At 35.1% G+C, this 22,411-nt stretch overlaps 7 protein-coding genes across 7 annotated transcripts; 6 read left to right on the forward strand and 1 right to left on the reverse strand.

Annotated features, from left to right (window-relative positions):
• The first annotated feature begins 18 nt into the window (after positions 1–18).
• LOC132269239 (large ribosomal subunit protein bL17c) lies at positions 19–2,411 on the forward strand. The gene is made up of 2 exons (XM_059770367.1): positions 19–346; positions 1,824–2,411. The coding sequence occupies exons 1-2, from the start codon at positions 130–132 to the stop codon at positions 2,231–2,233; spliced, it is 627 nt and encodes a 208-aa protein (XP_059626350.1). The 5' UTR covers positions 19–129; the 3' UTR covers positions 2,234–2,411.
• Positions 2,412–2,529: 118 nt separating this feature from the next.
• LOC132269241 (cytochrome P450 714B2-like) lies at positions 2,530–5,365 on the forward strand. Its single transcript, XM_059770368.1, has 3 exons — positions 2,530–4,195; positions 4,292–4,644; positions 4,791–5,365. The coding sequence occupies exons 1-2, from the start codon at positions 3,951–3,953 to the stop codon at positions 4,614–4,616; spliced, it is 570 nt and encodes a 189-aa protein (XP_059626351.1). The 5' UTR covers positions 2,530–3,950; the 3' UTR covers positions 4,617–4,644; positions 4,791–5,365.
• LOC132269679 (cytochrome P450 714A1-like) lies at positions 4,767–5,216 on the forward strand. The gene has a single exon (XM_059770937.1). It carries the CDS (start codon positions 4,767–4,769, stop codon positions 5,214–5,216), a length of 450 nt encoding a protein of 149 aa, XP_059626920.1.
• Positions 5,366–5,516: 151 nt separating the features above from the next.
• Positions 5,517–7,200, forward strand: LOC132269680 (cytochrome P450 714C2-like). Its single transcript, XM_059770938.1, has 2 exons — positions 5,517–6,770; positions 6,947–7,200. The coding sequence occupies exons 1-2, from the start codon at positions 6,494–6,496 to the stop codon at positions 7,198–7,200; spliced, it is 531 nt and encodes a 176-aa protein (XP_059626921.1). The 5' UTR covers positions 5,517–6,493.
• A 132-nt stretch (positions 7,201–7,332) lies between these two features.
• On the forward strand, positions 7,333–8,269 carry LOC132268382 (cytochrome P450 714C2-like). The gene is made up of 2 exons (XM_059769236.1): positions 7,333–7,688; positions 7,809–8,269. Exons 1-2 carry the CDS (start codon positions 7,420–7,422, stop codon positions 8,266–8,268), a joined length of 729 nt encoding a protein of 242 aa, XP_059625219.1. The 5' UTR covers positions 7,333–7,419; the 3' UTR covers position 8,269.
• A 963-nt stretch (positions 8,270–9,232) lies between these two features.
• On the forward strand, positions 9,233–11,968 carry LOC132268383 (cytochrome P450 714C2-like). Its single transcript, XM_059769237.1, has 5 exons — positions 9,233–9,632; positions 10,043–10,269; positions 10,466–10,734; positions 10,849–11,203; positions 11,363–11,968. The coding sequence occupies exons 1-5, from the start codon at positions 9,344–9,346 to the stop codon at positions 11,786–11,788; spliced, it is 1,566 nt and encodes a 521-aa protein (XP_059625220.1). The 5' UTR covers positions 9,233–9,343; the 3' UTR covers positions 11,789–11,968.
• Positions 11,969–19,464: 7,496 nt separating this feature from the next.
• On the reverse strand, positions 19,465–21,751 carry LOC132269243 (cytochrome P450 714C2-like). The gene is made up of 5 exons (XM_059770370.1): positions 21,356–21,751; positions 20,996–21,222; positions 20,624–20,871; positions 20,170–20,524; positions 19,465–20,081 (listed from the first exon to the last, which is right to left on the reverse strand). Exons 1-5 carry the CDS (start codon positions 21,648–21,650, stop codon positions 19,656–19,658), a joined length of 1,551 nt encoding a protein of 516 aa, XP_059626353.1. The 5' UTR covers positions 21,651–21,751; the 3' UTR covers positions 19,465–19,655.
• Between the last annotated feature and the right edge of the window lie 660 nt (positions 21,752–22,411).

Here is a 22,411-nt window from a genome sequence, read left to right on the forward strand (position 1 = left end):
CTGAAAAAAAACACATAAAACTAAGCGGGACGAACACCTAATTATCCACAAACCAAATCCACATTCCCAGTCTCAGCAGCAACAGATAGTTAAGCCCTAACTGCGGAGAGGGAGGGAGAGAGAGTGGCAATGGCGTGTGCGAGTACTTCAGCTAATACTACATGGAGTATGTCGTCTCTCAGATCAGCCCTTCCTTCCGTCCCCAAAAATCCTCCTTCAGTACGCTTCTCGGTGGTTCCATCTTTACCATCTTCTCGTCTCATCCTCTCTCAGCCCAAACCCACATCTCTCGGCTCCTTCGTCGGCCTCGCTCCTTTTAACCCCCTTCTCTCCCTCATTTCCGAAGGTACATTCCCATATTATATATACATATATGTGTCTGTAGGTTTATTATTCTAGTTGCACATCTGCATTTTAACTGCAATCGTTGTCTTACTTTGCTGGAACAATTTCTGCGTTAGTTGTGAATTTGATGTGTGATACGTGTTTGTCTTGTTCAATGAGGTGATATTGGCAGTGCCATTTGCAATTTTTCTGGTGATGTATTGCCTAGATAGACTGGAATTCTAAGTCATGATTCAAGAACCAAAACCCCTATAATTGTTACTAGTTTTAGTATGTATTTGTCTTTTATTTGCAATACATGTTCACGTTTTGCTAGATGCCACTTCACTGATGCTGCGTTTGGGTGTGCCTCCTCCAACTTCAATTCCAGGATGCCTATTCGGCACTACCAAATGAAGCTTGCCTTTAGTTGGTCCGCCCCCATATGTCGTGTGCGTGTGTATGCATCTGTCCATACTTATATCTTGCTTCTTGTATTCACAGTGAAAAATTTGGTTAAGTGACAAATTTGGTTACGATGCAGGGCTATTAGAATAGTATTTGGGATGGAAAATGATTTTGGCATGAGGGGGTATTCAAGAACCTCAGGCTGATTATGTCCCACTTACAAAATCAAAGGGGCCTGAGGTGCTCGGCTAGCCTTTTCAGCTTACTCCCTCTGCCCCAATAGCACAACTCATTTGGAATACATGGGAGAAAAATTCAAGATGAATACAAGAGTGCTTGTAAAGATAAAAAAAAAAGATATGTTGCTGTCTATACTTATTCAGATTATTCTGAAATTCTGATAAAAATCGTACCAGAATTTGTTGCGATATCTGGTGATTTGTTGTCTTTGTTTATTCAGATTATTTTGAAATTCTGATAAAAATAGTAACAGGGTATTTGTGAAATTTTAGAAACTAATTCAATTATTGGAATAAACTATAAAGGGTGTTGTTCCAGAATAATTTGAAAAATTGATAGCTGACACCATGCTTGCACTACATGAATTTGGTTTTTCTATTATTGTGTGAAGATGGGAATTTCTGAACCTTGAGAGCTACATAAATTTGTCTCTTATTTATTTTATTATTTTTTCTGTGGCCATAAACAACTAACAAAGTGATTATCAAGTTTTGTTCAGTGTTGCATTGAACTTGCAACAATATACATGGGTCATCTGCTGTCCGAATTAACTTGCCTAGTCCACTTCTTTCTGGATTATTCATAAATTGTAGTTTGAACTTTTTACAGCCGCTCTATTCTATTACTTAAGGCATATATCCCAATTTGATTTAAATCCCAGAACTAAGCATTTGAGAAAAATTTCACTCACGCGACTGATTTTGTGGCAGCTGTTGTCAAATGCCAGGTTTTTCTTTGCATAGTTTATTCTGTTCTCAGTTTTCCCTGCCTGCATGATTAGAATTTTCTTTAATCTATCTGCAAGTACATTTGCTTGCCTATTCAGAATATTGTTCAATCACTTATTGCAGGGTTCACTAGCTTTGAGCATAACTTCACCATTGTTGACAATGGGGGGCGGATTTTTGCAATGAGACATGGGAAGCGAGTTCCGAAACTCAATAGGCCACCTGACCAACGCCGGGCACTTCTTCGGGGCCTAACGACACAGCTCTTGAAGTTTGGACGCATAAAAACTACAAGAGCAAGGGCGAGTGCCATGAGAAAACATGTCGATAAGATGATTACATTGGCCAAAGATGGATCTCTTCATAAAAGAAGACAAGCTCTTGGCTTCATTTATGAAAAGCAAATTGTGCATGCATTGTTTGCTGAGGTCCCAGAAAGATACGGGGACAGAAATGGAGGGTATACAAGAATAATCAGAACCCTCCCAAGACGAGGAGACAATGCACCGATGGCCTACATTGAGCTTGTTTAGATATCTTGTTGTATTTCACATGCCAAGTTGTTTTGTAATTAAATTCCCATCACTTTATGCACCTTCTGATGCAAACTATTCTGGCTAAATTTGTTTTTGCTTGGTGCTGCGTTTTATTTTGTCTTATTATGGTTTTCAAGATCAACTATATTTGAGATTGATTAATTTTGCAAATGTATATATGCTTGTGGTACACAATTATTAGTTTGTTTGTCTAACCATACTTTGCTTGTTGCTGATTTTGATAGGGATTTAAGTTTTAAATTGCTGATCACTGGTTTACACTCCATTATATGTGGTTATGTATAGTGTTTTATGATGATCAGTTGTTCTATTCCTGATCAAGTCAGGATTATTGTTTTATAGGCCACTCTTTATAATTTATAATTTTCACGAGTTTTTATAGAGTTTGTGTATTTGAACTCCTCTTTCTAAGTCATGATCTGTTTCTTATTATGAGTTTTGCAGGTTCAGTTATCCCCCAAGTATTGCAATTCTCCACAATAAAGATACCTTTTCGTGAAAGACAAAAAAGATGCAACATCATGCTCACATAAGCCTCTGTTTATTTAGTACTTTGTTGATGAAATCACCAGTAAAATACACCCTAACTATTTCTTTTAGCTTATGTCTTCTCTTTCATATTGTGTATGCATCAATATTTAAAACCAAACAGCCTAATACTCCTGACCCATTACACACACACACACACACACACACACACACACAAAATGCACTGGATTGAGGTAGAGAAATTAGAAATGGAGGAGGAGGTGATGAATATGTTGATTTGGTTGATTTTTGTATGCTTGAGTGGCTTGTGTATACATGCGTATAATGTTCTGTGGGCAATGCCTGAAAGGCTTAGAGAGAAGTTGAGAAGGCAGGGCATCAGAGGTCCACCACCATTTTTTCTGATGGGCAATGTCTCAGAGATGAAAAGAATATCGTCTCATCATACTGAAGCCTCTGCTGGGTCTCTAACGGCCAACTATACCCGTTCTATATTCCCCTACTTTGAGCACTGGAGGCAAATATATGGTACCACACATACCCACACTCACCCTTCTTCTTCCTTCATATGTTTTTATTTTTATTTTTTATTATGTCATAAATAAAAAATAAAAATAAAAACATTTGAAGGAAGAAGAAGGGTGAGTGTGGGTATGTGTGGTACCCTATATAAATAATTATTTTATTCCTCATAATTGTGTTTGCATTCTTTAATGGGTGACCTAGAATTCCTCTAAAATCTCAAAAAATAGAATACCCTTGTATGTTATATGATATAAACATTTGGATTCCACATAGTTTTGTTCTGTTTTTATGGACCTTTTTTTTTGGTAGTTGATGAGTTTGGTGCTTGCTATTATGCTATATGGTGTATTTTCATTTGCTTTGGTAATGGATGGTGATGATGAGTATATGCTATATTGTAGGTGCAATATATATGTATACCACAGGAAATGGCAAAATTTGTACATCAGTGATCCTGTTGTGGTGAAGGAAATTGGCTTGTTCAAGTCATGGGACTTGGGTAAACCTGTATATCTATTACAACAACTTAAACCCTTGCTTGGATTTGTGTTTAATTTTGTTGAGCAATGTGCAATCCCATTTAGGCTAGATGAGAGTTAAAGTTTGGACTCATATTATTAGATTGAGCTAGTGTTGTACATGCTTTGATGCATGTCTAAATGAGAGCAATGTACAGGGCATGGCGGGAATAATGGTGGAGTCTGCAATGACAATGGTGAAGTCATGGGAAGATCGAATTGAAAGAGAGGGAGGACAGGCAGATATCAGGGTTGATGATGACCTGACAAACTTCTCTGCAGATACCATCTCAAAAGCTTGTTTTGGGAGCACATGTTCCAAAGGAAAACGGTTCTTTGAACTCATTAGATCACTTCAAAGGGCTATTTCTCGCACAACCATTATTGTTAGAATTCCCATTCTCAGGTGTCATTATTTATCTTCATCGTCGTCTATGCATCCTTTTCTTGAATCACTGAAGTCCTTACAGTATATGTGTGTATACATGATCAATTTGCTTAGGTATCTTCCGACCAAAACCAATATAGAGGTGTGGAAGTTAGAGAAAGAGATTGAGAAGTTGATTTTAAACCTAGTGGCAGAGGGCAGTGGAAAAAGTGAGAGGGATCTGCTTCAAACTATATTGGAAGGTGCCTATGCAGAGCAGCTTGCAAAAGAAACGGCAATTCGCTATGTAGTAGACAATTGTAACAACATCTATGTCGCAGGCCATGATACTGTGGCTAGTGTTGCAACATGGACCTTGATGCTGTTAGCTGCATACCCAGAATGGCAAACTCGGGCTCGAGCTGAAGTGAATGACAATTTTTCAAGGTCATCCACCTGATGCAGATTCGCTCCACAAGCTGAAAACTGTATTAATCTTATTAAGTTGCATTATCATCATTAGCAAGTGGAATTTGTTAAACATGTATCTGTACAAATTTGTAATGTAACTCGTTTCAGAATTTTGCAATTTAATTGACTTGATACTAAAATGAGGACTTCTACTGCTTTGCAGGTCACAATGGTGATTCAGGAGTCAATGAGGTTATACCCTCCATCTCCATTCATTTCAAGAGAGGCACTTGAGGACATAAAGTTTGGGAATATCAACATTCCAAAAGGAGTCAACCTCTGGATTCCAATCACTACGTTGCATCGGATGCCTGAAATCTGGGGAGCAGATGCTGATGAGCTCAAGCCGGAGAGGTTTGCGCGTGGCATCTTTGGTGCTTGCAGCTTTCCACAGGCTTACATACCTTTCACAACTGGCCCTCGCATATGCTTGGGACAGAAATTTGCAATGGTAGAACTTAAAATTCTTCTCTCCCTTCTTTCCAAGTTCACATTCTCTCTCTCCCCTAAGTATCATCACTCCCCTGCCTTCAGAATTACTGTGGAGCAGAAGTACAGGATGAATCTCGTAATAGAAAAAGCACAATGATTCAATTCTATTAAATGGTGATGATGAACCTTTGTAATTGGCTTTTGTTCAAATAGGCAAATTTCTCCTAGTGTCATTGATTTTGGAGATGAACAAGCCAGATGTATTTTCATCTAAAATTCCATTAATAAAATTGACTATATATTTTCCAATGAGTCCTTGGCCATTTTAGAATATAATTTAGGGTTTCAGTGGATATTGGGTGCATATTACTAACATCTGGTGAACTGCTTAACATTTGAGGTTTAATATTTTTGTGATGGGAATGGTGTTCTGATGTGGTGTTTCAGTCCTTTGTTAAATCCATAAATCAAGAAACAAAAATTTAAGGAAATGAAAAATTTTCATTATTATAACTTACAAAACATGCTAAAGAACACAAAAGCAAGCAATTGAGGAACAAGGGGCTCAAAAATGTTTGAGACGGTGACACCTCTGGTTTTGCAGCAGGGAAGATCAGTCCGCCAAAAAACCAGGTACTAATCAATATAAATAAAATATACTGATTGATATGAATGCTAGATTTACCACCCATTATTGTTGATTCTGCTACTACTGCTTTTGCAATCTCTTTATTCATCTTCTAAACAGATTTAAATGTTCAATGTCTCCTTTGCCATTCTAAGTACTACTACCACAAGAAGAGCATTGGTCAATATAAAATTTAGAGCTCTATTTGTAAATTATGGACACATTTAGGATGTATCAAACAACTATTTTGCAGTGTTTGAAATGTGTCGAGTATCCTCAGTAGCAAATGTTCCTATTAGATTCTCTCTCTGGTGATAAATCTTGATAGCGGGATTAAAAAAAAAAAAAAAAACTAGATGGTGACATGTTATTTATTCATGTGCAAAGTACACATAAATATAAAACATGCAATTGAGACGACAATAGTGGGCTTAAAAATGTTGAGATGGCAACAGCTTCTGGATTTACTTATGCTTGAGAATCTTACCAAACAATAACCCATTCTTACACCACACAAGCATCTTCAATTATTTTTTGTTAGATCAGTTTTGATTAGAATCAAATGCAATTCGACACAATATCTAAAGATACCTTTTTCACATGGATATATACTCTGCTGAACTATTATATAACTTTACTTTCAAGGTGTTCTTCTCTTTTGTATTGTGTTTGCATCAATATTTAAAACTAAACAGCCTAACACTTCTGAGTTCTGACCCATTACACACACACACACACACACACACACACACACACACTTAATAAATCCTTAGAGCAAGCACTGGAGTGAGGTAGAGAAATTAGAAATGGAGGAGGCGATGAATATGCTGATTTGGTTGATTGTTGTATGCTTGAGTAGCTTGTGTATACATGTCTATAATGTTTTGTGGGTAAGGCCTGAAAGGGTCAGAGAGAAGCTGAGTAGGCAAGGTATCAGAGGTCCACCACCATCTTTTCTGACGGGCAATGTCTCACAGATGAAAAGAATCTCGTCTGATCATATCGAAGCCTCTGCTGGGCCTCTAACAGCCAACTATGCCCTTTCTATGTTCCCCTACTTTGAGCGCTGGACGCAGATATATGGTACCACAAACCCATACTTACCCTACTAAAATTTCTCATCATATCTCATTATTTATTGATTATAACTGTGTTTGCATTCGTTAATGGGTGTCATAGCACATAATTTTGTTCTTATTTTGTACTCATCTCTTTATCTATTTCTGTAACTGATGAAATTAGAATATGCAATGTTGCAGGTCAGGTATATATGTATACCACAGGAAATGTTCAAAATTTGTACATAAGTGATCTAGGAGTGGTGAAGGAAATTAGCTTATTCAAGTCATGGGACTTGGGTAAACCTGTATATTTGTCACCACAACTTAGGTCTTTGTTAGGGGATAGTGTTGTAAGATCTAATGGGCAAGCTTGGGCTCACCAGAAGAAAATCATCGCACCAGAGTTCTTTGTGGACAAAGTCAAGGTAATTCATCGTCTCCCAGCTAGCTAGGATGGCAATGCAGTAGGTAAATTAATTTTGCAAACTCCCCCGCCTTTCCCTGCTACTATTGAATGTGTATCGGATTGAAGTATAGGCTATGTATGTATGGTATTGGTTGGCTTCCGTAACATACAACCCCATTTAGTTTTGGTGTGGGTTTAAGCATGGACATGCATTAATTTATTGATTCGATATAGCTAGTGTTGTACATAGATAGATTTAGTCTAAATGAGAGCAAGATATTTACAGGATATGGTGGGAATAATGGTGGAGTCCGCAATGACAATAGTGAAGTCATTGGAAGCTCAAGTTGAAGGAATGGGAGGAGAGGCGGATATTGGAGTTTATGATGATTTGGCAAACTTCTCCATGAATACCATCTCGAAAGCTTGTTTTGGGAGCATGTCATCCGAAGGGAAGCATGTGTTTGAACTTATTGGATCGCTTCAAAAGGCCATATCTTACACATCCAATATTGTCAGGATCCCCTTCCTCAGGTATTAATAATTTCTATATATTCATCGTTCTCATTATACATGCAACCATTAATTTCTTCTAGCATTTAAGTCTTTAACTAGCTTATGCCACCGTGCATTCGTGTTGTCCAATTTACTTAGGTATTTTCCTACCAAAACCAGTATAGAGGTGTGGAAGTTAGAGAGAGAAATTCGGGAGTTGATACTAAAGCTAGTGAAGAGTGGTAGCGGTAGAAGTGATCAGAACGATCTGCTTCAAGTTATACAGGAAGGTGCTTATGCTGAGCAGCTTGGGGAAGAAACAGCAAACTGCTATGTGGTAGACAATTGTAAAAACATCTATGTCTCAGGCCACGGGACTATGGCTGGTGTTGCAGCATGGACCTTGATGCTGCTAGCTGCATATCCAGAATGGCAGACTAGGGCTCGAGCTGAAGTGATCGACATTTTACAAGGTCACCCACCTGATGCAAATTCGCTCCTCAAGTTAAAGATGGTACTTAATTATCTCATTAATTTGTACTATTTAATTAACAAGTGGTGTTTGACAAACATGTTATTATTCAAAATTGTACGAAACAAATATATATATAATGAGTAACGACCGAGACACATTTCAGATTAAATTTTGTCAATGAATAGAACGAGGACTACTACTACTTTACAGGTGACAATGGTGATTCAGGAGACGCTGAGGCTATACCCTGCAACTCCATTCCTTGCAAGAGAAACGCTTGCAGACTTGAATTTAGGGGATATCTACATTCCAAAAGGAGTCAACATTTGGATTCCGATCACTACTTTGCATCGACTACCTGAAATTTGGGGAGAAGATGCTGATGAGTTCAAGCCGGAGAGGTTTGCACATGGCATCTATGGTGCTTGCAAGTTCCCACAGGCTTATATTCCTTTCGGGGTGGGCCCTCGTACATGCTTTGGGCAGAAATTTGCAATGGTTGAACTTAAAATTCTTGTATCTGTTCTACTTGCCAAGTTCTCACTCTCTATCTCCCCTAAGTATCTGCATTCCCCAACTTTGGACATTAGTTTGCAGCCCAAGTATGGATTGAATCTCATCGTAAAGAAAGCGTGAAGGCCTGATCATTAGATTAAGCAGAGATAATATGCCTTTACAAATTGGCCTCTGTTCAAGGATGAAAATTGTATATCTCATGCTAGTTATCTTGGAATTGATCAACAAGCTGGTTGTGTTTTACTATAAGTATATTCCTTTGCTATTCTAACTATTACCACGAGAAGAATATATATATATATATTTCTTAGTTGGTACTCACACACACATGCGCCCACTGAGCCTCCAACCTGTGATATCCCTTTGGAAACTGGCCTGTTGGTACCACAAGAAGAATATTAATCTCCTTGTCTTACATGAAAGGAGTATCTTCGAATTATTAATTTTTTGTATCCCTAGTTTCAATCAGACTCAAGTGCAACACTGAACAATCAAAAGATGCCTTTTGCATAAGGACAAGAAAAGATGCGAACCTCTTCATTCTCATAGTCTTGTTAATTAAATTTTGTTTAGTTGATCAAATGAACAAGAAATCAACTTTGCCGAACTATTTATTTCACTTAGTTCAAGGTAAGCTTCTCTATGTAAACAAGCTCTGAAGGAAGCACGGGATAGAGACAGATAGAATTCAGAAATTGAATAGATGATGATGGATACGATGATATGGTTGATAGTTGTATGCTCGATTTGCTTGTATATGCATCTTTATAATGTTTTGTGGGTGAGGCCTGAAAGAATGAGAGGGAAGTTGAGAAGGCAAGGTATCAAAGGTCCACCGCCATCTTTTCTGATGGGCAATGTCTCAGAGATGAAAAGAATCACGTCGAATCAGACAGCCTGCAGATCGGCAAATGAAGCTGTTGCTAGCTCTCCAACAGCCAACTATTCTCTTTCTATCTTCCCATACTTTGAGAGCTGGAGGCGAATATACGGTACCATTTAGATTCTCACCCTTCTTCATCCTTGCTATTCCTTATTATATTTCAATATCTATTATTTGTTATAACTGTCATTATTTTGAGTTCTAAATGCTGAAAAGTAATGTTATTATGCATTTTACATAATGACGTAACAACCCTCCTAGGCATTATTTCACTAATATGAACAAACCAAGAAATTATTTTGAATAAGATCCAGTTTCGATGATTTTGTGTTTGCATTTGGTAATTGGCACTGGGTGCTAGTATTGCTCTGAGATCTCAAACCGGAGTGCTGAGTACCTTTAGCCATTGCATCACATAAACCACAGAGACATCTCTCATGTTCCACATAATTTTTTTCTGATTCTGTATCTCTCTATTTGTTTCAGTAATTGATGAGTTTAGAAAATGCTATATTGTAGGTCAGATATATATGTATACCACAGGAAATGTTCAGAATTTGTACATAAGTGATCCAGCGGTGTTGAAGGAAATTAGCTTATTCAAGTCACTGGACTTGGGTAGACCTGTATATGCAATACCGATAATTAAGTCCTTGTTTGGTAATGGCATTGCAAGATCCAATGGGCAAGTTTGGGCACACCAGAGGAAAGTCATTGCACCAGAGTTCTTTGTGGACAAAGTCAAGGTAAATTATCTTCTCCCAGCAAGGATGGCAGAGCATGGGTAAATTTTGATTGAGGCTATGGCCTTAAACAGAGCGAATGGAAACATGAGATTCATGTAGCCGATTCCAAGTATTTGTGAAAAGGCTTGGTTGTTATTGTTGTATATAGTGTTGTATGTACGTGCTTTGATATAGTCTAAACAAGGGAAATGTACAGGATATGGTGGGAATGATGGTGGAGTCAGCATTGACGATGGTGGAGTCAGCATTGACAATGGTGAAGTCATGGGAAGCTCAAGTTGAAGGAATGGGAGGAGAGGCAGATATTAGGGTTGACGAGGATCTGGCAAAGTTCTCCATGAATACCATCTCAAAAGCTTGTTTTGGGAGCATGCATTCCAAAGGGAAACATGTGTTTGAACTTATTAGATCACTTCAAAAGGCCATTTCTTACACATCCGTCGTTGCCAGAATTCCCTTCCTCGGGTATTAAAAATTTATGTTCATCATTGATATCATTATATATGCATCCATTATTTCTTCCAGTGTTTAATCCGTTAACTTGTGCCACCGCGCATACGTGTTGTCCAATTTACTTAGGTGTTTTCCTACGAAAACCAATATAGAGGTGTGGAAGTTAGAGAGAGAAATTCGAGAGTCAATACTAAAGCTAGTGAAGGATGGTAGTGGTAAAAGTGATCAGAAGGATCTGCTTCAAGTTATACAGGAAGGTGCTTATGCTGAGCAGCTTGGGGAAGAAACAACAAACTGCTATGTGGTGGACAATTGTAAAAGCATCTATGTTGCAGGCCACGAGACTGTGGCCAGTGTCGCGACATGGACCTTGATGCTGCTAGCTGCATTTCCAGAATGGCAAACTCAGGCTCGAGATGAAGTGATCAACATTTTTCAAGGTCACCCACCTGATGCAGATTCACTCCACAAGTTAAAAATGGTACTTAATTATCTCAGTAATTTGCATTATTTCTCTAACAAGTGGTGTTTAAGAAACATTTTATTATTCAAATTTGTACAAAGCAAATATAAAATGTGTAACACGCACATTTCAAATTTTTTGTGAATAAATAGACTGAGGACTACTACTACTTGACAGGTGACAATGGTGATTCAAGAGACAATGAGACTATATCCTCCAATTCCATTCACTGCAAGAGAAGCACTTGAGGACTTGAATTTAGGGGATATCTATATTCCAAAAGGAGTCAACCTCTGGATTCCGATCACTACTTTGCATCGACTACCTGAAATTTGGGGAGAAGATGCTGATGAGTTCAAGCCGGAGAGGTTTGCACATGGCATCTATGGTGCTTGCAAGTTCCCACAGGCTTACATTCCTTTCGGAATTGGCCCTCATATATGCTTGGGGCAGAAATTTGCCATGGTTGAACTTAAAATTCTCATGTCTCTTCTGCTTTCCAAATTCTCATTCTCTATCTCCCCCAAGTATCAGCATTCCCCAAATTTCAAACTTACTTTACAGGCCAAGTATGGATTGAATCTCATCGTAAAGAAAGTGTGATTGCTGGGTAGAGATAATATGGCTTTACAATTGGTTTCTGTTGAAGGATGAAAAAAAATGTGTATGTATCTCATGCCATTGATCTTGGAATTGAACAAGATGATTTTGTTTCAATCTAAAGACAATGACCATAAATATTTTCATTCCCATTTATTCTTCTGAATGCTCATACTTTGTTTATACTTCATTTCAATGTTAATAAGAAAGTCTTCATTTAAAGTTGAAGCTTTATTGGTCAATATTAGCATATGATCAAGAAATGCCGGCCAAGTGTCTAAAATTAAGAGCTCTATTTGTTAATTATGGACACATCAAAGCGTTAGAGAAGTGTCAATGTATTGGCAATAACAAATGATGTTCTTATTAAACTCTCTGTGGCAATTTAAATGATCTATTTAAGTTTTTTCCATGTAATAATAAATATAAATGGTGGGATTTAGTGGCAGAGCAAATAATTTAGTTAAGTGGAGGCAACTATTAATATGATAAGAAATTTTGAACCAAAATAATAAATAGCAACAGAGATTTTTTTCTGAATTTTGATTGTTAAAATTTTGCGAGTGGAGAAATTTCGCACCTACACCATGAGAGGAGAAAAAGGGGGTGGGTCTTTTATGAATTTATAAACAATTGTTGGGAAAATGAGTTAGAAAATGGGAGGTATTTGTGAATTTTGGATGCTTTTTTTTGTGAATTTTTTAGGAGCTCAATCTGGGAAAATTTTATAATTATCAAGATTTGCATATAGAAAATACAAAAAAAAAAAAAAAAAAAATTCAATAGCAAATGAGGAGTCTTTCCTAAGCTTTGATTCTTAAACATAGGTCTTCTTGTTGGGCAAATGAGTTAAAAAATGAGGGATCATTTTGACTTTTGCAAGTTTTTCTTAAGTTCTTTAAAGAATATTTTAAAAGTTTAGCGAGAGCATTTTTACAATTATCAGAACTCATGTATAGCAAATAGAAATAAAAGAAAATTTGCCCCCACTAATCCTAACGTGGCTCCGCCACTCAAGGATTTTAAAAAATATTTGGTAAAAAAATTTTAGAAAAAATATCTATATTTTCCTAAATCAGAATTTTATTAAACCAACAAAAGAAGGAAACGGATTAAAAAAAATAACGATAATAATAGGTAGAGGCATTTTATTTATTCACGTGCAAAGTAAAGAAAAACACAAGAACATTAACGTCGAGATGTAATAGCTTCCGAATTTCTGGAGCCCAGTCCACTAAATAAATGTAGGTCTTGCTCACAATTTGTATTGATTATGAATAAATTTAATATGGTTTGATTGAATGACAATCTAATGCTGACTAAGGTCCACTGCGGCAATTATTTTTCAAATACTAGAGCAAGGTTCTTAGACAATATCTACTAGAAATCTTATCTAAAACAATCTGTGTACACATTTATTGATCTATATATATATATATATATATATTTTCATGGCAAGAAAAGGTTTATTAAAACAAAGATACATGGATTCAGCAGTAGTCATTGTTACCATTGCTTCAAGAACATCTTTTTCAAAAACATGATCATGCTTATAAGTAAAAGTGAGAGAAGCACCTTTCTGTGTCACTGTATTTGCTTATTTAAAAATGAATTGTAACTAAAAATTCACATTGATTTTCAACAAGTTACAAATATCAATTATTATTGTGAAAATAGTCAATGGAGCTATAGTGACCCCATCATTGCCTTCACTAAGGTCTCAGCTTCAGATTCAAAAATTCCTTTCTCAAAGCCCCAATCAATAGCCAAACCAGCAGCCTTTTTGAGGACCAAAGCCTCCCCAAATTCGCTCCGGAAACATTTTTCAAGAAACACACGACAGCAAAAATGAATTATTTAATTTATTAATAATATAAAATTAGCGAAAGATGGTAAGTTTATACATATAGTTTGTTTGTTTTGTTTTTTCTTTCAATGATGGTGGCTTCCAACCTCTTTACAGTATTATTAATAATTCACTATCAGCTGAAAATTTTAATTTGGTTGAATCAAATCCAAATTATAATAGAACTGAAAAATTCATTATAATATATTAAAACGTCAAATATATATCAAGAGCTATATTGCTAATAAAAATAATTTACAGCTAACTTTTAAATTTTCTACCTTCATAGATCTAGTTTGGCCCCCCTAAACAAAAGCTTTTGAGTCTCATTCTTGATTTCGTGAAAGCTTCAATGTTTTAACATTTAAATTGCGAGGTAAAAATCTTGTTATTAAGTTATTTCATTTTCGCTATTTATTAAAGTTGAATTTATATATGATTTCATAAAATTTCAAATTAATTCATTCAATGCTTTCTTTGGAGCTCGTTTGGCATACGTTTTGTTTTACAATTATCAGAACTTATGTATAAAAAATATAAATAAAAGAAATTTTCAGTACTGGTCCTAACGTGGCTCCGCCACTTAGGGGTTTTAAAAAATATTTGGTAAAAAATATTTAGAAAAAATATCTATATTTTCCTAAATCAGAATTTTATTAAACCAACAAAAAAAGGAAACGGATTAATCACAATTTATATTGATTTTGATTGAATAACAATCTAATGCTTACTATGGTCCTCTGCGGCAATTATTTTTCAAATACTAAAGCAAGGTTCTTAGACAATATCTACTAGAAATCTTGTCAAAAATCTGTGTACACATTTATTGATTTATATAAACATATATATATAGAGAGAGGAATCTTGATCTCTCGCTCCTCGTGAAGCAAGAAAATTAATACACATATTTTATATAAATCGTTAGATTAAATTTAACGGTCATTTTTCAAATCCATATATAGCCTTTCCTTTAAACACAAAATTACTCTTACACTATTTTTAATTTTTATATTTAATTTTACCATTACCACTTATGGTAACAATAAAAAGTAATTATCAAAATAAAAATAGAAACCTTTCAAAAAAAAAAAATAATACCAATATATTTTATTAATAAATTTGTTTTTATTTAAATGTTTCTTTGAAAGAAAAACAATATCCGTATATTTTAATTTTGCAATAATAGTATGATATTATAACATTTTTTAAAGAAACATCTTATTGTTTTCAGTATAAGTAAATTAATATATTTCTCTAGTATAAGTAAATTTATCAACAAATATATTGTATTGTTATATTTTGGAATATTGAATTGATTCATTGGAATTGAAATTGAAAGAAAATTTTATTTAAAGTTTGAACAAAAGTTTTTTTTATTTCAATTTGAAGTTGGGCATTTAGTGAAATTTATTATTGAATTTGTGAATTTGTGAGTTTGATTATTGGATGATGATGATGTACAGACTATGGTGGGACCGTAGAATTCACCTCAGAAACAATAAGGTAACCCAAAAAAAATGGGTGAAGCTCTTCTCACAACCTAATCCATGGAGAGTAATCATTTGTCCGTGGATTCAAATTCAGTCACGCACGAAAAAATGGAGAGAGAGTTGAATCGAGCCATCAGTCTATCCCGACCATCGGATATAAACCCCCACTCAAAGGTTTCTATTTTTATTTTAATAATTACCTTTTATTATTATAGTAGATAGTAATGGTAAAATTAAATAAAGAAACTAAAAATAGGGTGGGAGTGGTTTTGTGTTAAAAGAAAAGGTTATAGGTGGGTTAGAAAAATGGCCGTTAGATTTAATCTAACGGTCTATATAGAAAGTATGAATTAATTTTTTTACTCCATGAAAAATAAGAGATCACGACTCTATATATATATTTTTCACGGCAAGAAAGGATATATTGATATAGAAATGAAAACAAAGATACATGGATTGAACAGTAGTCACTGCTACCATTGTTTCAGGAACATCTTTCTCAAAAACATGATCACGCTCACAAGTAAAAGCGAGAGAAGCATTTTCGTGTGCCACTAAATTTTGCTTATTTGATAATAAATTATTACTGAAAATTCATATTAATTTTCAACAAGTTACAAATATCAATCATCATTGTGAAAATAGTCATCGGAGCTATGGTGACCCCATCATTGCCTTCACTAAGGTTTCAACTTCAGGTTCAAAAATTACCTTCTCAGAGCCCCAATCAATAGCCAAACCAGCAGCCTTTTTGAGAACCAAAGCCTCCCCAAATTCGCTCCGGAACATTTTTCAAGGAACACACGACAGCAAAAATGATTTATTTAATTTATTAATAATATAAAATTAGCCAAAGATGGTAAGTTTATATATATAATTTGTTTGTTTTGTTTTTTCTTTCGATGATGGTGGCTTCCAACCTCTTTACAGTATTATTAATAATTCACTTATCAGGTGAAAATTTTAATTTGGTTGAATCAAATCCAAAATATAATAGAACTGAAAAATCCATTATAATATATTAAAACGTCAAATATATATCAAGAGCTATATTGCTAATAAAAATAATTTACAGCTAACTTTTAAAATTTCTACCTTCATAGATCTAGTTTGGCCCCCTAAACAAAAGTTTTTGAGTCTCATTCTTGATTTCGTGAAAGCTTAAATTTTTTAACATTCAAATTACGAGGTAAAAATCTTGTTATTAAGCTATTTCATTTCTGCTATTCATTAAAGTTGAATTTATATATAATTTCATAAAATTTCAAATTAATTCATTCAATGTTTTTTTTAGGACTCTTTTGATATACTCTTTGTTTTAGGCGTTTTGTTGTTAACTAAAACAAAAATAATGTTTTTATTGGATTGAGACTTTGCCCACGACGTCTTGTGTGAATCCAGTGTGAATCCAGTCTATACTTCCGCCCACACACTTACACACATTCAACATTAATTTCTTGAATTTTACTTGCTAGTCCTTGTGTGACCTGTGAGACACGATTGGTCGACTATTTATCGTGTGTGTTCTGTGTGTGTGTGTGTGAGAGAGAGAGAGAGTAGAAACCTTAATTGGTTGGCCTACCTCCGCACGCCGCGGTGCCAGAATGAACATGAGTTTGACTTGTAAATTTTTGCGGTGATTACGTTACCCTATTTTTCATTTATTTTGGGAACAACAGTTGTTCAACACTACTACTAGCATTTAGCCCCCCACCACCAACCAAGAACATCATTATTATATTAATAACAAAAATTTCAATATTTCCAACTTCCAAAAGGACCTAAATGAACATGTTGACTTTTCCTCCTTTGCTAAATTTAAACTTTTGTCGAGTGTACACGTGTCAACACACGATTCATGAATAGAGAATTTTAGACTTTTGTCGAGTGTACATTTAACAAATTCTCTTGTTTTCTGGTTCACCCAAATACATTTGAACTTTAAACCAAAATTGATATACAACAACATTGTTGGCCACACATTTGGACCATCACCAAATTTTTTTCAGACCGACAAGATAATTACGAAGTTTCAACATGTTCTTGGTAGGACATTTAAAAACGTAGATTTGTTTGAATTTGTGAGTATAGATCTAAATCTACTTAAAATGATATGAAAAAAATCTACGTGTTCGCAATCGGATTGTTTGATGTAAATTCTGATTTCTTGATGTAAGAAAAAATTACATCAACGAGAAAGTGTAAATTTAATAAGAACTCCCAACAATAAATTTTACATTTCAAAACCAACAACAGAAAATGGTGTAAATTTTCAATCCATATATAATAAAATAATGTCAAAGTCAAGCCCTACCAATTTCATGCTCTAATCATTGCACATTATAAATTTTGGTAGGATAGGACCAACAAAATAAAATAAAGGCAGTCAAAATATATAGGTATATTTCATCAAAGAAGAAAAAGAGGTTCTTTTGAAAATGGCACTAATCTGGTATTAATCCACAACGCCTAGAACATTTAAACTAGTCTTATCCCCTAGGAAAATATGAGTACTTGTTTTTTTCACGTAGAAGCAACCAAGAAGATAAAAAGATGTATAATAGTAACCAAGCGATAAACAAATAGATGTATAATTTCTGGTAAGGAATTCAGTGTACTGTCATCAAAGTGGGGATTCACGAGATAAAAAAATCAGCGCACTCAATAAATAAATAATTAGCTATCTTTATTTCTTACAACGGGAAATAAAAGATAATTAAACAATTTGGTGTTAAATTGTGTCATGTGACAAATTTTTAATAATTTTGTATCAGTGATATTTAGGCAGAAAATTTAGACATTTGCTAGATAGAATCTATGTGACACACCACAAGACAAATAATATTTAGCAGTGGGTCATGCTACTCACTACAAAAGTACAAAGTATTGAACTTTTAATTTTATTTCCGATCTCTTAATTGTTCATCTTTTATTAAAAATTTAATTCCTTCTTTAATTATCTCTGTTTTCTTTTCTATAAATATCTTTGCACTAACCGTTTCTCTTGTATTAGGAATTTAGTTCCTTCTTTAATTATCTCCAATTTTTTCTCCATAAATATTTAGGATCTCTTTTGTCCGCGTAGACTTAAGAAAGGTGAAAAAAAAAAAAAAAAAAAAAAACAAACAAACAAACTTATGGGTTTGATTGGTTTAATTGATTTTAAAATAAGAGAAGATACCAAAAGGTAAAAGTAATACAAATATGTGGAGATGATTTTATTAACATTTGACTCTATTAACATTCATTATCTATAATACAATTTAATTTTATTAAGATGATTTTATCATAAAAAATTATACAAAAGTCTCAACAATCACTTTGGACTCTATTAACATTCATTCTCTCCAAATTAATTTGATTTTATTGAAATTTTATAAGTAAGGCATCATCACTAATAATTAATCACATTTCTCTCCAATTACATGAAGGTATCTGGTTGTGGTTGTGGGAGGAAGATGGACGAGATGACTAAAAAAAAATGAGAAATTTTGGACTTTTGGGGTGAAGATAAGAAAGGATACTAAAAAAGTCAAAGAAAGAAAAATTTAATAGTTATCACTTTACATATTATGGCATGATATATTAGCATAGACAGCCACATAAAGAATCTTTTAAGATATTTATAACTTTTTTTTATAGTACATGAAACTAAAAATCCTTTTTAAATCTGATTTAGTTGTATGAAGTTGACAAATAACGCATTGGATTTCGATTTCAATTATAAGATACCAATTCCCTACAATCAAGCATAAGCATATATAATATAAAGTACATAAATACATTTTGAATCAAGTAACCATGAGAACATGTTTAATTAAATGTCTGATTGTGTTGCAATTAAATATGGTAAGAATTAAGAGGACATCGTTCCAAATAATGAATAATATTACAAAAAAACCTGCATTCTTACGAGCACGCATACTACTTGGTTAAAAATAATTACCTTTAAATTAAACTGGGTGAAATTCACAGGTTAGCAGTATGCATAAAATATCTTCAATAAATAGGACGAGGATGACTGGGAAACAGTCTAATAAAGGACTGACCAGAAATTTCCTAGGTAGATAACGAATATTATCAACATTGTCGAATCATCCCATCAACAATATTCAAAATAATGACACATCACGTGAATTTTTTAGACTCATGTGAAGAAACATCATAGATTGACGGTACAATGTTATAATTAATGAATGGGGAAAAGTTTATAATTATGATTACGTACGAACATGTTTATAATTATAGTCTATAGACTGATTAAAGCAATAATGCTTGGTACAATTGGGCACAAATTTGCTTTCTTATTTGAAATGTTGGCAGATCAATTAGTAGACAGAAAATGAAATTCAAAACTCGTTTTTTATTTAATTATGTATGAACAAATGTAAACTGTAACAAACAAACACTACTAGTCCATAAAATAGAAAAGCTACAGCTTCTCTTATGATATCAGGAAAACAACTCTCCTTGGTATAAGTTAATGCATACAAAGAAACAATTCTCTGTAATGTATAGTCACAATGCAGTATGATCAGAGCTTCTTCACCAAGAGGTCGACTCCATACTTAGGCTCTATAACCAACTGAAGAGCCGGTGTGTGGACGTATTTGGGGGAGAGCGTGAACGAAAAGTTGGACAAAATGAGAGAAATCAGTATCTTGAGTTCAACCATGGCGAGGTTCTGGCCAAGACACACCCGGGGACCAACTCCGAATGGCATGTACAGATGTGGAAGCTTGCAGGCACCTGTGATGCCATTCGCAAACCTGGCCGGGTTGAAGTTGTAGGCATCCGGTCCCCATATTTCAGGGTCGGTGTGCAATGTCACCACCAGGGTCCAGACATTGACACCCTGGGGAACATTTATGTTTCCGAATTTCATGTCCTTCAAGGCCTCCCTTGACACCACAGCCACCGGAGGATAGAGACGTAGGGATTCATTAATCACCATGGTTAGCTGATCAAGACGATAAATTTAGAGTCAGTACTTCTGAATTAATGATCTGTCATTTTCATGTAAATTCGAGGTCAAAGGTTTGAATTACCTGTTTCATCTTACGGATCATATCAGAATCAGGGAGTTTGCCCCCACAAACTTCTTGAACCTCTTGGCGGACACGAGCTTGCCATGCTGGATTGGCAGCCAATAGCATGAGGCACCATGTGGCTGAAACTGCAGTGGTCTCATACCCGGCCAAGTAGATGTTTTTGCAGTTATCAACGATGAAACTGTCAATTGCATCTTGGCTCAAGTCACTGTTTTTAGCACCTTCAAGAACCATTTGCAACAAGTCCTTTTCATACCCAACTTCCTTCCTCTCCTTCACTACCTGTAGAATCAATGTACGGACATCCTTTTCTAATGCCCATGCTTCCCTATTGCTCTTAGTAGGAAGATGCCTGTAACATAAGACATTAAAAGTTATTTTTGAATGATTTAAATATTAAAATTATATTCTATCTAACCGTTTAAGCTCTTAGAGTAGAATAAATTGTCACCTCATGCCGGGAATCCCCGTTGACAAGATCTTCTTGGATGCGGCTTCCTGGAGAGCTCTAAGCCTCTTAAAGATTTCTTCACCCTTGGAATAGTTGCTTCCAAAACAAGCTCTCGATATTACATCTCCGGAGAAACTTCTCATGTGTTGGTCGATTTTGATCTCCGCGATCCCACCCTCGGCATCAATTTTATCCTTCCATGAGTTGAGGAGAGTTATTGTAGACTCCGTGATTAGGTTCATCATCCCCTACAAGAATTAATTGATTTTGAGCTACATTATGTTAATGTGCAGGTCATCAATATATCAAAAATCAAAAATCAAAGAAAGTAAAGTAAGTAATGAAGAGGGTAGGTAAGTAATTAATTGATACCTTAACTTTCTCCATGTATAATTCAGGAGCAAGAATTTTCCTCTGATGAGCCCAAACAGCTCCATTAGAAGTGAGAATCCCTTGGCCAAGCAAAGCACCGCGCTCCTTGTGTTGATATGAAGGCTTCCCCAAGTCCAAGGATGTGCATGTGGTTATCTCTCTCACGGTGTCAGGTTCATTCACATGAATTATTTGTGTATTACCAAGTGCAAACATAAACACTTGCCCTGTAAATACATAACATTTGGAAAAAGAAAAAAACAAATTTAATAAATATCTTCTTAATTTCTGGGTGTCAAAAACACAATATAGTAGGAAATTATTTTAAAAAGAAATGTAAGCCCAGGTTGTGATTCGTACCAAATTGCTTCCTCCATTGCTCGAAGAAGGGGAAGAGAGCGGAGGCGCAGTCATGGTGGGTGGGGGGGCCATCGGCTGCTGCCGGAGGCTTTCCGGCGGAATTTCGGGCTTTCATGATCTCCCTGATGTTCCCAAGTAGAAAGGTTTGCTTTGGCCCATCTATCCCCTGCTTCCTCAGCTTTGATCGGAGCCTCCCCGGTGTCGCCACCAGCGAATTGTACAGGCGGATGAAAATCCCGAATAGAACAACCAAAGCAACCGAACTGAACATCTTCACCAGAGTGTGTACTTCCATGGCCACTGTCCTACTTTTTTTTTAGGTCACAAGTCTCCTATCTCTCTCACTTTCACACACCCTTGCTTTGTGAGGAGGAGACTTGCTTTTTCATATTTCAGTCTCATGAATCGTCTTTATATATAAAGAAAGTGTTGGAGGGCATTTTCGTCAATAACACAACGGAAAGACGAGGGAATCTATATAATAATGGGACTCTAATTTTGGTCAAGTCAATATAGCATGGGATATTATAAAATATTAGAAAATATTTGGTCTGTTTATATATATAATATAAATAATTAATGAAGAGGAATAGGAAGAAAAAGCTACTTTCTATTTTCAAGTATAAACGAGTGACTTTGTTAGTCCAAGTCGATACCCTGTGATTAGGGCGGGCCACGTGACTTTCATGTCCTATAGAGACAATTTTGATTGGTAGATTTGTACCGAGATGAGGACAATATAGCAATAATTGAATATTATATATATTAAAAAAAAAAAAAAAACACATGTAATTTGTTTCATATTAATAGGATGACAAATTACGTCTCGCTTGCTAATATGACTCGAACCCAATACAAGATAAATGAATTTGTGTTAATTTTAGAAGGGTTCAGATTATAAACAGGTTGACACGACAAACCAATTTACTTGTGTCGGATTAGGATTAAGGGACGTCAACCCGTGTAATCTGTTTATACTCGTTTAATTTAACTTGTCATAATCGTGAATGTGAATTATGTAATATGTTACTGGTTTAAACCTAATTACCATGGACA

This window comes from Cornus florida, unplaced genomic scaffold, assembly GCF_030987335.1.
Source record: "Cornus florida cultivar Cherokee Brave unplaced genomic scaffold, ASM3098733v1 CherokeeBrave_3.0.0_Hap2_Chr08, whole genome shotgun sequence".
NCBI lineage: Eukaryota > Viridiplantae > Streptophyta > Magnoliopsida > Cornales > Cornaceae > Cornus > Cornus florida.